The 15,184-nt window shown below is 41.9% G+C and overlaps 1 protein-coding gene and 1 long non-coding RNA gene across 6 annotated transcripts in view; one reads left to right on the forward strand and one right to left on the reverse strand.

Annotated features, from left to right (window-relative positions):
• The window catches only part of VIT (vitrin), a 54,522-nt gene that overhangs the window by 21,332 nt on the left and 18,006 nt on the right, over positions 1 to 15,184 (forward strand). For 2 of the 3 annotated variants that reach the window (XM_040551546.1, XM_040551547.1), the window contains exons 6-12: positions 3,729 to 3,806; positions 6,634 to 6,714; positions 8,498 to 8,707; positions 9,386 to 9,436; positions 14,340 to 14,378; positions 14,473 to 14,529; positions 15,120 to 15,182. In XM_040551546.1, the coding sequence (XP_040407480.1) occupies positions 3,729 to 3,806; positions 6,634 to 6,714; positions 8,498 to 8,707; positions 9,386 to 9,436; positions 14,340 to 14,378; positions 14,473 to 14,529; positions 15,120 to 15,182 (579 nt within the window). The remainder of the gene's footprint in view (positions 1 to 3,728; positions 3,807 to 6,633; positions 6,715 to 8,497; positions 8,708 to 9,385; positions 9,437 to 14,339; positions 14,379 to 14,472; positions 14,530 to 15,119; positions 15,183 to 15,184) is intronic. The other variant, XM_040551548.1, reaches the window with a different exon arrangement.
• Positions 1 to 15,184, reverse strand: part of LOC121067285 — a 37,986-nt gene that overhangs the window by 20,919 nt on the left and 1,883 nt on the right. For all 3 annotated transcript variants that reach the window (XR_005818211.1, XR_005818209.1, XR_005818210.1), the window contains exon 2: positions 13,894 to 13,998. This is a non-coding gene — a long non-coding RNA (uncharacterized LOC121067285). The remainder of the gene's footprint in view (positions 1 to 13,893; positions 13,999 to 15,184) is intronic.

Here is a 15,184-nt window from a genome sequence, read left to right on the forward strand (position 1 = left end):
TATCAATATATACCTTTAAAATAAAAACTGCCAAGCCATCTCAAACCATATATAGCCGTACTATATTTATAAAAAAGCCTATATTAAAAAATGCTATTGGTGTATCCCAAATAAGTTATGAAATTCTCTGTGAGCCAAAAAGTGTTGCTATCTACCCAGTGCAGGGAAATCCATCCCAATTTAATGCTAATTCCTTTTTCTGTCCATTGTATATACAGCAGCTCACTTGGATTCACTGATGAAATTCACAATTTATATACAATTTCTAAATCTAACTTCTTGCTGCATCCATACAATGTGTAAGTTCTTGCTGGTCCACACATCTTTAGTTTTGGGATAGGCGTGACCACCTGATGTTAGTTAACTTCATCTTTTTTGGAAAAATCAACAGCTCAAGCAACTGAACAGCCTCTAAAAATAAAGAAATGTTCTTTTCATGTGAAAATTTGTGGACAGCAACAGAGGTTTTAGAAGCTGACCAAAATGAATTGCCATCTGGAGTTTGCATTAATATATTTGGATGCACTTTTACAGCATTTTACCATGGGTACACCAAATTGAGAAGGATTTATTTTGGATGAGTATGGATTTCCTGGAATAGCTGAATTGCTACTTGTACTTGTTGCTGTTTTTTTTTTCGCAACAAACAGCACATTGTAATTCTGGTACATAAATGAGAAATAAGAACTTTTTACCTCAGCAGCTGCTCACTTATCCTATAAAACTGTAGGAATTTTTGATTTGTAGTAACAAAACTTTGTTCTTAATTAATGAATTACTGTGAAAGATTGTAGAAGAGAAAGTCACAAGTACACAGAAGAGGAGATGATGAAAAATCTGGATATTGACACAAGCATGGTGAGATTTGTCTTTCATACACTTAATTTTACGCATGCTGAGTGGTCCCTCTGATGTAAGTAGAACTACTAGTTTATAAACTAGCTCAAGCGTAAATGTAACATAATATAGCCTGTCTCATGTCACATTTTATATACAAATAAGAAAGAAATTCTTACTATACCTGATGAAAATGTGGGAATTTTTGAATTTCAGAGAGAAATTCAGAAGCCTAAAACCCCAGGAAGGTTGTGCTATTCATGCAGCCCAAGGCTGCATGCCGTCAGATCTCATTCTCAAAAAGAGAAGAATGGTGTTTTTGTTTTTGTTTGGTTTGCTTTTTTTTTTTTTTTTTACAATTATGAGTCATAAAAACACAGAGCTGCATAAAACATTCTCCAATAAAATACAAGTCACCTAAGGCATTAATTTCAAGCTTTAGAGCCTGCACTGAGTCTCCTGTTCTCCATCCAAGTTCCCCTTCATCAGACCAAAACCGTATGCGATGCTGCACCCTGGGACAGTGCCAACAGTTTATTCCTAGTTAGGATATTGTCACCAAGAGTTTGTGATGTTTAAATTGTGAATGAGCATCCACACAAAAGAGCACAGAGGAGGAATCCCTGGGGGACCCAGGGGATGAGGTGGCGTGATTTGGGAGCAGCAGGGGAACAAGGTCTGTCCTCTGGGACTAAAGCAGTCAGCACACCAGGAGGTATGCAAATGCACTGGTATTCACTTTCAAGCACTGAAATGCCTTGGCACTCAGCTGAATGGCTCCATTCAGTTTAGTGGGAGTTTTGCAGCTAGTGGGTTAAGAAAACAGAGCTCTAAACCTCTGGCTTTGCTGGTTACAAACAGGCACGAGAGGGTGAGCGGCCACCACACCATAATTCGTACTTCAAACAGACAGAAACTGAGGTTTTCAACCCACATGTGAACCCGTTTTTAGGTATCTTAAGCAAACTCCGGCCTAGGCGCAACTTCTTCCAGATGACACATTGGTAGAAAGGACACATTACCATTGCTCCAGAAAGCAGGGCCACGTTCAGGTCAGGCTTCAGACCTACCTTCTGACCACATATGCGATGTTTATCAAAACCCACAGAGCCCAGGAGTAGGCAGCTTCCCCATAGCTAGAAGCTAGTTTATTTGCACAGTGGCAGTCTTCAGGTTTGCATTAGAAGCATCAGATTAGCACAAAAAAGAGTCTAAATTTAGATCAGATTATTATGCTGCTGCTGCATTTGTGTAACAACTCACCTTATCACTCCGCCACTGCTGGGGATAAAGAAATGCATTTAGAAATCATCTGCAATCCTATAACATTTTCATCTTTCTCCCAAATTGGAGAAAGAGCTCCTTAATCCTGCTTGTCTCCTGAGCCCAGTTTTAGCTCAGAGGAAAGTAAAAGTGAAGATCTGCTGTTCTTCACTTAGTCCAGATTCTGTGAGAGACCCAAGGGCAAGGAGAAAGCTCTTTCCAGCTTGTCCATGTATGCTAAAGTGCTTTGGTCTTTGCAGGAGCTGTGTTGACTTCAGTGGATCTACTCTCCATTTATACTACTGTAAATGAGAAATGCAATAGATCCTTACAGCATTGCCTCATTAGTAACTCAAACTAACTCCTTCATCTAGGGCTTTTTAATGACTGAGATTTCAGAAGAGAGTAAAACAAAGGGGCTAGAGACATGCAAAGGGACAAAGGACAGTGCTTCTCAAGCTCCATGGCCATCCCTGCACGTAAAGGACCAGTTTCTCTGGCACATATCCTTCTCTGTGTGCTATCACATGGGAAATAGTTCCCAGTTCCCAGGTGCAGCTCAGTCTGTAGCAGCAAGTTCTGCTGAATGCTGTTGATCTCTACATTAATTACTGAGGATGACAACTGTCATGCACACAGTGCCCATATACACCATCTGCAAGAATTCACCAAGGGCATAAGGAACAGCAAACCTATCATCATGACTCAGGTTTTGCAGGAGGTGAAGGTACATCTAATCTGAGGTGGTCCAGACACGTGACACAGCACATCATCTTGTAGAGGAATCCCCAGGGTCTAGAAGTCCTTTTGTACATCATACCCAAGCTTGCACAGATAAGTTTTGTCCAGCTTTCAGAGGACACAGCAGTCTTTCCTAAACAGAGCTTCCTGCAACACTTTTCATTGAGTGATGCAGGTATACCTTGGGAATATAAAAACCGCCCTAAGAGATGGAATTGCATGGCCACATGTGCCAATAGAGATGGCCTCTGGTGTGACATTAAAAAGATTTGTGGTTTAAAGCTTAACTGGGAAACATACCTCATTGTTTTAAGACAGGACCCTCATTTTAGATCTAAATATAGGAACCATATGTTCCCACACACAAGCACAGTCTTCTCTCACTGTTATTACTGCAAAAGACTGTTGCTAGAAATAGATGTTGCAAAACTGAGGTCAGAGAAGAATGCTGTGTGCTTGATGAAACGAATCCCACATCAAACACACTTTCTAACTCAACTACATATTCGGGCACTGGAAAAGACTACATAGGGAGGCCATCGGTTTAAGTACAGGTTATACAGATGTTCTTCAGGAACGATCCCCTTATGCTTAACCTTAACCATGTGAGAGCAAAAGAATGAACTAACTGACCTCTTCAAATCCATCCCAGGCCTGTGTTTTCATGCTTTCTATCTTTTTTATGATGCTGGATTTAGGCATTGGTATTTTTAGTGAAATGGATTTTAGATTCTGCCAGCAGATGAAAGAAATCTGCCAGAAAATGAGTTGGGCAGTGAAGAAGCGAGGTCTGATTCTGAACACATATGTTAGATGGGAGTTTTGTTGAAAGAAAGCTTACAATTTTCTGTTATGTTTTCTTTTTCTTCTTTTTTTTTTTTTTGTAGAGGGAAAGCCAAGAAAAGGTGTGACATATCCATCAACTCTTGAATATTCTTCCTCAAAAAGTACAGCTGTTAAACCAGGCAAGTAATTACGATGGACTTTTCCTTATATCTATTCACATCTATCTCTTGTAGCATCTCAGTTGTGTAATCTAAAGATTTAATTATAGAGAGCCTGAAGTTAATGTACCCCTTATGTTCATCAATGTTATTATCTCATTCAAATCTCTCGTTTTTTTTTTTATATTAAGCACACAGAATTATCCCAGATATTTTTTTTTTGTCATGCCCAGTTTCACAAACCTCTGTTCCCACCTACCTTTCCCGTTGCTTTAAGTCTGAGAGTATGATGTTGTACTTATTATATGAAAGCATTCAAGGTCTTACATGTTATCTTTCTCCTAGTGCTATTCATGTTATCTCTTGGGACCTTTGATGTATATAATACATATATATAATGGATTATAATAATTATTATATAGTAATACATAATGCTACAATATTAATGACACAGATGGCAATGAACAGCAGCTTTAGCTAAGGATCATATGATAAGGAATTACTCTGTATAATCATTTTAGCCTGTAGCCTACTCTGTCATACTCAACTCGGTTTAAATAATTTAGTTGTTTTCAGAGGTCTTTGATCAAGCTGCACACCAGGTGGTAATTGATATTCAAGCGTACATGAAATGTCTCTATCACGGAAATGACATTTGTTTGTGCTCCCGGTCACAACTGTGTAAAGTCTAGGCTCTACATAGGGAGTCTGAATGAAGAAATAAATGTCTTCTACTACTACACACTTCCTTATCATGGCTCTTCTGCTGTTTGCTGAGCCCAAGCCTTTCTGAGCTTATCCACTGTAAACAGTGGTATAAGGAAATGCAGTATATCTTCCCCATGTATTCAAATGCTTGTCAATGAGTGCATCCATCCGAGGTTGCACAGTTGTTACTTTCAGTCCTGCTCTTCTACTGTACATTATTGTTTGTCCATGGAAGCAAAATACAGAGCTCTTTCCTCATCTTTAGATTTTTATTTACACAAAGACATCTGAATGCTGTAGTTGTTCAGACTGAATATGCATCACCCAAAGCCAGGCCTTTAGCTTACGGTTCCTGTGCATTTACAGACAAGTAGGTACATATTTGTACGTGTGTCTTGATGCAGAAACCATTGGCCTAAATATTATGCAGTGCTAGAAAGGAGGCAATACTTTAGAAATTTTGGCTTTTTCTAGGAAACATTCACTAAAACCACATCTCTCCATTCCCAAATCTAAACACACTTGAAGTATCAGTCCAAGCACCTCACACCAGGGCAGGAACAATCACACTCAGCGTAGAGCTCAGTAGGCTGTAAGCAATGGTTTCTTCTACCAATGAGAAAACTGACATTACATGAGAATCTGTATAGGAATGGGGAGTGTCATCAAGACACGTTGCAGTCACAAACAAAATACCAGAAAACTGCTCCTGCAGCAAAGCAAAGATGCAAGTGACTTGCTTCACTTTGTTCTTGAATCAATTTGAATGAATGAAAGTGTTAGGATCCTAGCAACAGAAACTGTGCATTCATGCAGAGAAAACCCAGGATGATCAAAGGAGCAAATAATAACTGATATATCAAACCCAGTGCTTGAAGAGCACACTGCCTTGCTTTGCCCAGCCCTGTCCCACAAGTAGAAAAGAGATCAGACCATCACACGTAGTCTTCTCCAAGCCCAGCTTATTCCCACTGCCTCCGCTCAGCCATCTCAGCTGTACACTGCCAGAAACAGTTTGTTCTTGAGATAAGATCTCTGTAATACAGTGCTAGAGCCATCTTGCAATATGGCATTTCATATTTCTTTTTCAATTTTAAGAAAGTTACCGTCTTCCAACTTAAATTATAGAGACCACATTGCACAGCTGGGTATTTAAACCCATTGTATCTAGGTGCTAAACGCAGTCCTTTGAGGATTACACTCATTGCCAGATTAGAGAAAATCCTACTTCACACCTGATCTGAGCTGTCAGAGATGCACTTTTGGTCCTCATCCTAGGGGCACTGGAGACTCATAGTACCTGACATTTCTTTAAATGCTGCTGTTGGATACAGTGCCCCTCAAAAGATGAGCAGAGGAGGAAAAAAACCTTCCCAAAGCCGTAACTAATCACAGCAGGTAAAAAACAATCAAAAGCTACTGTTTTTTAAAAAATAGTACAAATTATTAAGTAACAATTAACCCTGGAGCAATTTCTTAAATAGGTCAATGCTGTCAAAATAGCTAGAGAAGAGAAAAAAAATGAAAGATCAAAATCTTCCAGTACTCAGTCAGACACAAATGCATAGGTGGATTTGTTTGCAGGGTAGCAATAAATGAACTGTAATAAATCTTCCAATGACTTTGAGTCTTAGAAGAACAGAAAGATAAAAAAAAAAATCCTTCTAAGCCAGTCCATGGCACTCAGGATGTGGTCCCATGAGGATCTGGCAATGTCAGGCAAGAACGAGCTACATCTGAATGTGAGTTAGTGACTGAAACGTCACATGCTAGGGTGTATTCACCAGGCACCCTACACACACCAAGACCCTGACTCTCATTAATCTTATGAAGATTGGTTTATTGGTAGAAAAAAAAAAAAGTATTTATTGCTCACTTCATAAATTCTGTTGACATTGGCAGGAGCTTTTGGGAAGTCAGACACCTAAATTAGACACCAACAACATCGGTTGACTACTCTCTAGAGGCACCCATCCATCACTTTTTCTGTCCTGGTGAGAAAGCTCTGATTAGACCAACTAGCCTTTCTAATGCTAGGTGATGGGATGCCTGCCTTTGAGGACAAATAATCTCTGAACAGAAAATTTAAAATTGTTTTCTTCCGGAGCTGGATTTCCTAATGTCTTTATTTTTTCTGCAGAGCCTAAGAAGCCAGAGCAAGACCTAAAAGCTCTGAAGAGTGCAGGCACCTCCAACACATCAGAAAAAGCACTGGAACAAGGTAGGGATTGGGAATCTCAGTGCCCTTTTCTACAGAAAGCCAGTTACTTTATCCCTTCCAGCCTAGAATGCCCACAAGTGTTCATGAGAAGCAGTTTGACACTGGTAACACACACAGCTTTACCAGCCTCCACTCCACAGCCTCTTTCCCTCTGAAGTTACCCCATTACGTGAGTGCCTGCAACCGCTGCCTGAAGGGCACGAGACAATTCAGAGCAGAGAGGGCAGCCTCACAGTTTAATTTCTGCCTGTTCTTTGGGTGAGTTCAAGTGTCACAAACTTCAAAAACCTACATTACACCTCTCAGTAGTTTCCTCTGCAGGACACGTGCCCTTCAAACCCTGTGAAGATCCTGTGAGGGAGGTGGGCACCCTGCCTGTGGGAGCACTGGGAACAGCTAGCCCTTGGGAGCTCCTCTCTTGTGTCCCAGGCTCCAGCAAAAACCCAGCCAACAAGTGCCAAGGCAACATCTTCACTCTGCTCTTACTATGCTGCTTCCTTGGCCCAGGGTTTTCTGCTATACTGTTAGATTGCAGCTTCCTTGCTCCATGCAGCCTAGGTTATAGAGAGCTGGCATGCCCGCTCCTGGCTTCTGCAGCACCACATCGCATGGGAAGAATCACTGTGCCCTCTGTCTTCTTGCTTTTAGTGCGGCAGTGTGGAGCAGGGCACTGCTCAGCCCAAAGAGAGCCATTCACGCTGATTTTTCAGTTGAGTTGTTTTGTTTTTCTTCTGAGCTCTCTTTCAGCATTATCCCATTAAAACTGTCTGAGGTCTGAGTTTTTCACTGGCTAGCATTAGGTGGTAATTAATCCACCAGACAGCTTCATGATGGTGCTTTCCAAAAGGAGAACATCCAGCAATAAAATGCAAGCTTGTGCTGTGCAGCAATGAATAGACTGAATAAAGGCACACCATTCCCTTTCAGTGCACACAGCCTGTCAGGCCGTCCCCAGGGATACGGGCAGGGAGGAGAGGAGCAAGACTGAGGTGAACATGGAATATATTCTAGGGTGGTTTTTGGTAGATAGATTGAAAAGATAACAGGAAAGGCTCCTTTCTAAGATAACAATTTGAAAGGACTGTAAACATGCTAAAAACTTTGTATAATGCTATTTAGTATGCACATTTTTGCAACTAGAATTGTCTGTTCTCACGACAGATGATACATTTTAAAAGTAGTAACAACTGTGAGCTGAGTCAAAGTGAGATGAAATCGGCACCTCCCAGGCGGTGCTCTACTCCGTGTCCCTCAGCCAAAGCCCTTATGCCTGCTGCTCCTGCCCTGACCCACTCCTGAATCACCCTCCCCTAAAAGCTGTCTTTCTGCCAAGAGCATTTCAGTGATGCAGTAGGCAATGCATATTTTATTCTGGTCTATGACTCAAAATTGCCATCTTTTATTACCAGATGTCAGTTGATTTCCATTTATATGGACTTTCTAACAGCTTAATTACACTGAGAAAAGATGATGGCAAAACAGAAACTGCAACTGGCTGTTTGAACCACTGCATAGGACTGAGGCATCTGTCAGGCAGCGAGGTTTTCCTGTTTAAAACAGAGAAAGTGTAGAGGAAACACTAATGCTATGACAGGCTGCTGTCAGCACCTCTAGACAGCATCAAACAGGCATGCATGGCATGAGGTCCACAGATGAGGATGCTTGTAGACACCCTGAGGAAAACACCAGTGACTTGGTTGTCTTAAAGAGGGAGCCTTACTAACGATGTTTCCATGTGTGTCACATAGAACTTCATAGGGTGATTGTGTCGATGTTCCTACAGGGGACACAGGCCGCAAGGTAGATCAGACATCGCCGGTACCGACACCAACTATACAACTGGCCACCACAACCCCAACCCCAACAAGCACGACCACAGATCCTTTCACCACAACACCAAAGCCAACCACAACACCTGCAACAACCAGAACCACGACAGCTGCAGCTGCAGCCAAGTCTCGACCTGGACTGCAGCACAGGGTCAGAGATATAGGTCAGTAGCACGGATGTTTGCATTGCTTTCCTCCTGACCAACACTTCTGCTAGAATTAAAGGAACAAGGCAGGCAGTTGAACATACCATTATTCAGTAGATCATGAATTCAGCAGTTCAATGCAGACATGCGGAGTGGATAAGGAAATTAATTCCAGCAGATGAGCTGGAGTCAGAGCTGTACAGCCTTTGAGACACATGCAAAATCAGTGTGCCTCACATAAACATGTGTAGATTCTCCAAGATAAGAGTTCATCCGCAGTAAGCACAGCAATTATGGTTAGTCCTTATCTTTGCATATAATATACTGGCATCTAAACTGATTCATGTAGGAAGAAGCTCTCCATCTCCAAACGCTGTGATAATTTTCAATTGCAGTAGTCAACAAATATTTCCTTGATTCATATGTCTGGACTAAGTGCTCAACAAATAGCTCAAGACTCATTTTAGATTTAATTCTGTGATAACTTTCAATAAATGAAAGTTATAATGTATTTTCTGTAACAGCTCTTAGATTTCAAAGATAAAAACACTGTGATGGAATTATCCTCATGATTTTTGCACACCTGGTTTTCCCTAGTCTTTTCTTCTCCCCTATATTTATTAGTAGTAAAAAAAAAATAAAAAAATGCAGTTTATTATGGCTCAATAGCTGAAAATCAAAATATCTTATTTTCAGGTTCTAGCAGTGTCCACCCAGCATACTCATCTGTGGCAGCTGCAGCATCAAGTGAGTACGGTGAAGAAGTATGTGCCACAAGGCATTCAATAAAATGTGTTTTAAGGTAGCAATGATCCAATAACCTTTCAAGCCTCAGCAAAGTCAGTGGTTGAATACAAGCTGGATTTAAACTCAAAAATAGATGCTTGGCCTGATTGTCAGAGATGCTGATCACCCATACCTCTGGGGAAGCCTTTCTAGCAAATAGCTGCATATTTCAGCCTTGAAAAATGCTGGATTTTGCAACACTTGAGATAAAGCTTGTGCTGTTTGAATTGTATTTGCCTATTGCTTCCTTCTGTCTTACTCTCTTAAAGGAAAATCTCATTTAGTTGTAAGATATATAATACAGATGGCTGCATTGCTGTCTGAACTTAGGGCTGAGAGCTCTGAAATGCTGACTTAAGTTAGACCAATGCTCTTTTGGAAACCTTAGGCTGTGGTCCTGAGCCTGGCATAAATGTGATGTTATTCCTGGCATGCCACTTGTGTTTTTGACAACAGAGTGGCGGCTGTTCAGAGCTCTGTATCTTCACCCAGAAGTCTGCTTCCATTCCAGCCACAGGCTGCAATGCAAACATGTAGAGGAGATTTCCCATACAATGTGGGAAAGCACATCAGCTGTGCAGTCAAGGAAAGGAGAACATTTTCAATTGTTTGCAAGTTTATGAGTATGAAGATATGATTGCTTTTGAATGAAAGGGAGCTGGGAGGTTTTATACTCTGTTGTGATTTCTGAGTGCCTTGAGCTTGGTTCTGCTCTCACACACCTAACTGGCCATCCCTGCAGCCGAGTAATTCAGAGCCAAAGCACATGGCAGGCATCTTCTGGCCAATTCAGGTCTTGAGGGAAAGCATCATTAAATCAAATTCAGCTGCGAGCCCAGAAGTCTCCTACCTTACTACATCTGCCTAGAAAGCCTGCCCGCACCATGAGCATCCCCCTTCATCAATTCCCTCCTGCTTGGAGGGCTAAGAACAAGGGACCCTGCACACCCAGACCAACAGACCATGCTCCTGCCCTGCTCCACGATATGGGGGTTAATCTTACTGCGTCAAATGTGCAAGTATGTGTATGGCAAGATTAACAGAAGTGCTAACACAATTCAAAGCAGATTAGTCTCAGTGAGAAACTGCATCATTCGGTACCTAATGTGCCTGTAAACCTGGTCCTACTTGTTGCTCTTTACTATTTCATGTTCCCTCAGGCTGAGCAAAAAAGAGGACATTACTGTCTTTTACTGACAATTAGAAAAACCCATCTGAGATTACCCAGTCAGTAAGAGATATGTGTTGAGGGTGAAGTTTTGATAACACTGAAATTGTGGAGACCTACTTCTGACTTCATGGACTTCATTTCTAAGACCATGTCCAGCAAGTCACTGCTCAGCATCTGGCTTCCTGAATTATCCTGATCTCTTCTTGATTCTGAAGGAGAACACCTTGTTGAAAACAAACAAATAAAACCAAAACAAACAAAAAGTACATATCTACTTTCGAAGCTATAACCACACATGAAGCAGTTAATCAGTTTTGTCTGTCTGAGGAGTCTTTTGAACTCACTCCTGTAATTCAAACTGAAGTTTCTGATGTTGCCCTTGGGCATAACCAGAGTTTGGCTTGACCAAACAGAGTCAAATGTTCTCCTGTACATCTTGGCTCACAGGGATTTGCAGACCTACTTCTCACAGGGCATTCACAGTTCACCTGCAAAAGACACTTCAGAAGTAAATAATGTTAAAACAGAGCACAGTCAGAAGGAGAACAGCTGTGTCTGCTGTTAGCTAAGGTGTTTTCATTTCCAGCCACTGGTACTGGCAAAAGTTCACAGGGGCAAAAGCAAAGCAGGACTCGCAGCTTAGGGCATTGGAGCAGGGGCAGAACTCCATCCTAGCTCTTCCTCTTTTTTCCCCTTTATCTTCTGTTTTTGTCAAAGATGTGGAATCACCAAAATTTCTGAGACTGCTCCATCAGAGGACTCCTGCATTAAAGACTTCAATGTGGCAAAACTGCTAAATGAAAAAACACCGATGTATCTAGCATGGCATTTGACAGGTTATCCTCCTTACCTGCCCTACTAAAGAGTGCAGCACTCACCAGTGCAGTATGCAGCACAGGAATATCCTGAGGAGGAACTAGCAATAGCAATGGGTTTTGAAAGTGGATACAAAGCCTCTTCTGCTCTGGGCACAACTCAAATTTCAGCTGTGCTCTGGTACAACAACAGCTTCTGCCTCTTTCCAACAGCAGTTAACCCAGCATGCTCGCAGGGGCCATGAACACACTTGCCCTCTCCCGTCCCAGCTCTTCAAGCAATCCTTTCCTGCACAGCTGCTTAGACCCCTAGATAAGGATTGGTTATAAATCCAGTGCTTCTGTGAACACTGTGATCACAGTCATGTCCCCATCTTCCATGCCAGACTGAAGCACTGAGCTGGCACCTCCACATCAGGCAGCGAGTGCCTGCCGTGCGCTCCAGCTCAGTTCAACCATTGCATCTCTTTTAAGCCAGTGACCCCAAGCTGCCTACCACTGTACACTGCTGTGCTTTCATCCCCAGCTGTGACTTATTGTAGTAGTAAGAGTAGAAAGAAAAGAAAAAAAGGGAAAGACAACATCACTGAAAGCAGTATAGAAAGCACTGAAAGCTCTCAACCAACAGTGCGAAAACATCAAGGTTCATACATATAGGAAAAGGGAAGCACAGGATAAGGGGGATAAGAGCTCCATCTGGACACTAGGTGGAACAGATAGAGTTTGGGTTTGGATGCTGCCTTTCCCCCCAGGTAAACTCTGACTGCTCAGCCCACCAAGGGGGCTGACCAAGTTGCAGAGTGCATTTGTGTTATTTGCACAGAGTAGTTGCTCACCTTTTCACATGAGTTTCCATCATTTGTAAGGACCACCCCAAAATGCAATTCTCTCTGCTACCCTGCCATCCTTTCCTGCCTCCATGCCTCCCACTCACTACTGACTTGCTTCCAACCATGGCTGGGATCAGCCTCTGTGGCAGATCAGAGCTCTTCCCCAGCATGGCTGCATTTTGCTGATCCCAGCCCTGACCAGCACTGTTTCCAGAGCTGGTCTTGGATTTCCCTTGCATGTTCATTCCTTGCCCTGTTAGCCATACATTACGTACAGCCATTCTTGCTGTTTACCACCACAGCATTGATCTGAAATGGAACATCTCTAATTGGGGTGTTTAAAAGGTTTCTCTACTCCACTGCTTTTATTTTTTGGCCCATTTCTTGCGATCACTTGGTTACTGCCTGTCCCCAGTTCAACTTGTTGCTCAGCCTTTGGCTTGCACAGAGCACTGCTTTAACAGACACACAATTTCATGCCACAGACTCTCTGGCTTTCCAAATCAAAGGAAGAACAACCCTTGTAGGCCCTGGAAACATGATTACCACTTTTCCCCTCTACCACCACAATGCTCCTCCCAGCAGAAACCAGCATATTGCAGGGATGCCTTGGGGTGGCACAACAAGAGCAAACAGCCCCGCGGGCCCAGCAACACCCAAAGGAGCGAAGAAGGCAAGCCAGGCTGCTCAAGGGTGTGGAGGCACTAAGCAAAAACTGTGGCACACAACACTTCTGAGCTAATCTCTTTCTTACCCTCTTGTACTCTGTTTCTACTAACCTTGTAAATGGTGTTACATAGACATTCAAGCTCAGCTGTGACAAACCCAAACCAAGACAAGCTCTCAGGCTCAAAGTTAGTTTTCTTTCAGCTCTTTGGCATGTACCCATCTTGGGTGTGGAAAGCATGCCCACCTCTGTACAACGCTGCTGCATAAGCAGACCTTCCTCTCCAGAACATGAAAAGGCAGCCTCTGCTAGCTGCAGATCACCTGGAGCCAGAGCTAGAAGCCTACAGAGTTCAAAAGTCTGGCAGATGAGCCTGCAATTTACTAAAACAGGATCTCTTTGGCTTCCGGAGTTTGGAAGGTCTCTCAGCACATCTTGTAAAAATCCCATCAAAGAACTTCCATTGGCTTGTGAAGATTTGAGATTGGGTCATGCACAAACTATTTGCTGTCACTAATTTTGCAATATCAAGTCCCCAGGGAGCACCTGTTCCAGTTTTCTGAGACAACCATTCAAAATGGTCTCATTTATGATATTTTATTGAGAAAAATATCTCGCAGGCCCCCGCCCAGTGTTCACAGAAGTCAGGGAAACATTCCCACTAATTTCAGCAGGTTTTGGAATGTTAAGGTGTAAGTTTGTTAACAAACTTCATAAGAATAAGTAATGAGAAGAAAAGCATGATTGAAGACATGATCTTCTGCAAGCATTTTGAGCCTTCAGTATTTTTGAACAATGGGAATTTAATGTATTAACCCAATCACCTTAAAAAAGCATTTTGTATAGACAGTGATGAAGACACTTCAGACACACGAATTCTCCCACGTTATTTTTATCACTGTTTCATTATTTGCAGTCTGCCTGCTTGCACTCACCATCTCTTGTCTCACATGGTAAGCTCTCTGCAGGAAGAATAGTATCTGGTCTGGATGTTGTTTTGTTTTTAACCTTCCTCACACAGCCTGCACAACTGGATAGTACTGAAATAGAATAAAACCAAGTAAGCGTGAGCAATTGAGTTAAGGACACTGAGAAAGGACAGTAAATCACAACATTAACTACAAACACCTTAAATATAGACCAAAGACATTTATAAGTAATATTCATAACTGAATGTTAATTAATCTAATGTATGTGACAGAGCAAGTTTTTTTTAAACTGCCTTAAAATGTATAGTGTTAACATCTCAGAAAGGATATTAATGAAAACTCTCTATATATGAACTCTGATAGCTATAAAATGAAACTTTGAAAATCCCAGGTAGCAGTAGTCCTGCACCAAACATGGTACAAATGACACTTCTACATTTTGATGTCTACAGGACAGGTTCAGGCTGCACAAGGAAGAGGACTGAATACAGGTATGTATTCTACTACTAATAACTAGCATTTTTTTTATTACTAGAACATTTTGTCTTTTGGTTACATGTACTAACCAATACAATATTTTCAAAGCATTCAGGGGCACTTCCACATCTGCAAGTAACAGGAATATTTTACGACCCAATACAGGTAAGCAATCACTTCTCTGATTTCTCCTTGTAGCTGGTTCCACCACTTGCATCTACTGAGCAGATATCACGGTCATTATTGCATGACAATAGTGTAACTTCCTTAAAAAAATAAAAATAAAGTAATGGGAATAATTAAACCTAGCTTTGTTCCCAGAACAATACCCTAAACCCATTTACATGGGTCTTTTAAAAAATTTGCTGTTACAAAATGACAGGGGAACTTTGTGCCTGTGGAAGTTTGGGGTCCATCGCTCTGACCCTGTGAGGAGACAAGTTCTTTCAGTTTCCAGCCCCTGAGCACAGCCAGCATCTCAGGATCCAGTGCCCATTGCTCCAGTGCACAGGAGAACTACGGCACCTACTAACATTCAGAGTCCTTTCTTCTGCTTTTGCCACCCTCCTTAAGCTTTTAAATTCTTCAGCTTTTTTTTTTTTTTTTTTTTTAATCCTTAGTTTCCATTTTCCTTTTCCATTTTGTTTGAAAACATGTACAGAAAGATAATTTTGGGCCCCCATATTCCTGGTGGTCCTGCTTCTCTCTCCTGGCCAGCTGACATCTAACCTCACGCTCTCTCTCAAACCACACAGGTATTCAGCGCCAAGAGCCTGTTGCTGCTTTCCGGAGGCCTGCTGGGTCTCCAGCCCACCTAGGT

This window comes from Cygnus olor, chromosome 3 (genome assembly GCF_009769625.2).
Source record: "Cygnus olor isolate bCygOlo1 chromosome 3, bCygOlo1.pri.v2, whole genome shotgun sequence".
Classification (NCBI taxonomy): Eukaryota; Metazoa; Chordata; class Aves; order Anseriformes; family Anatidae; genus Cygnus; species Cygnus olor.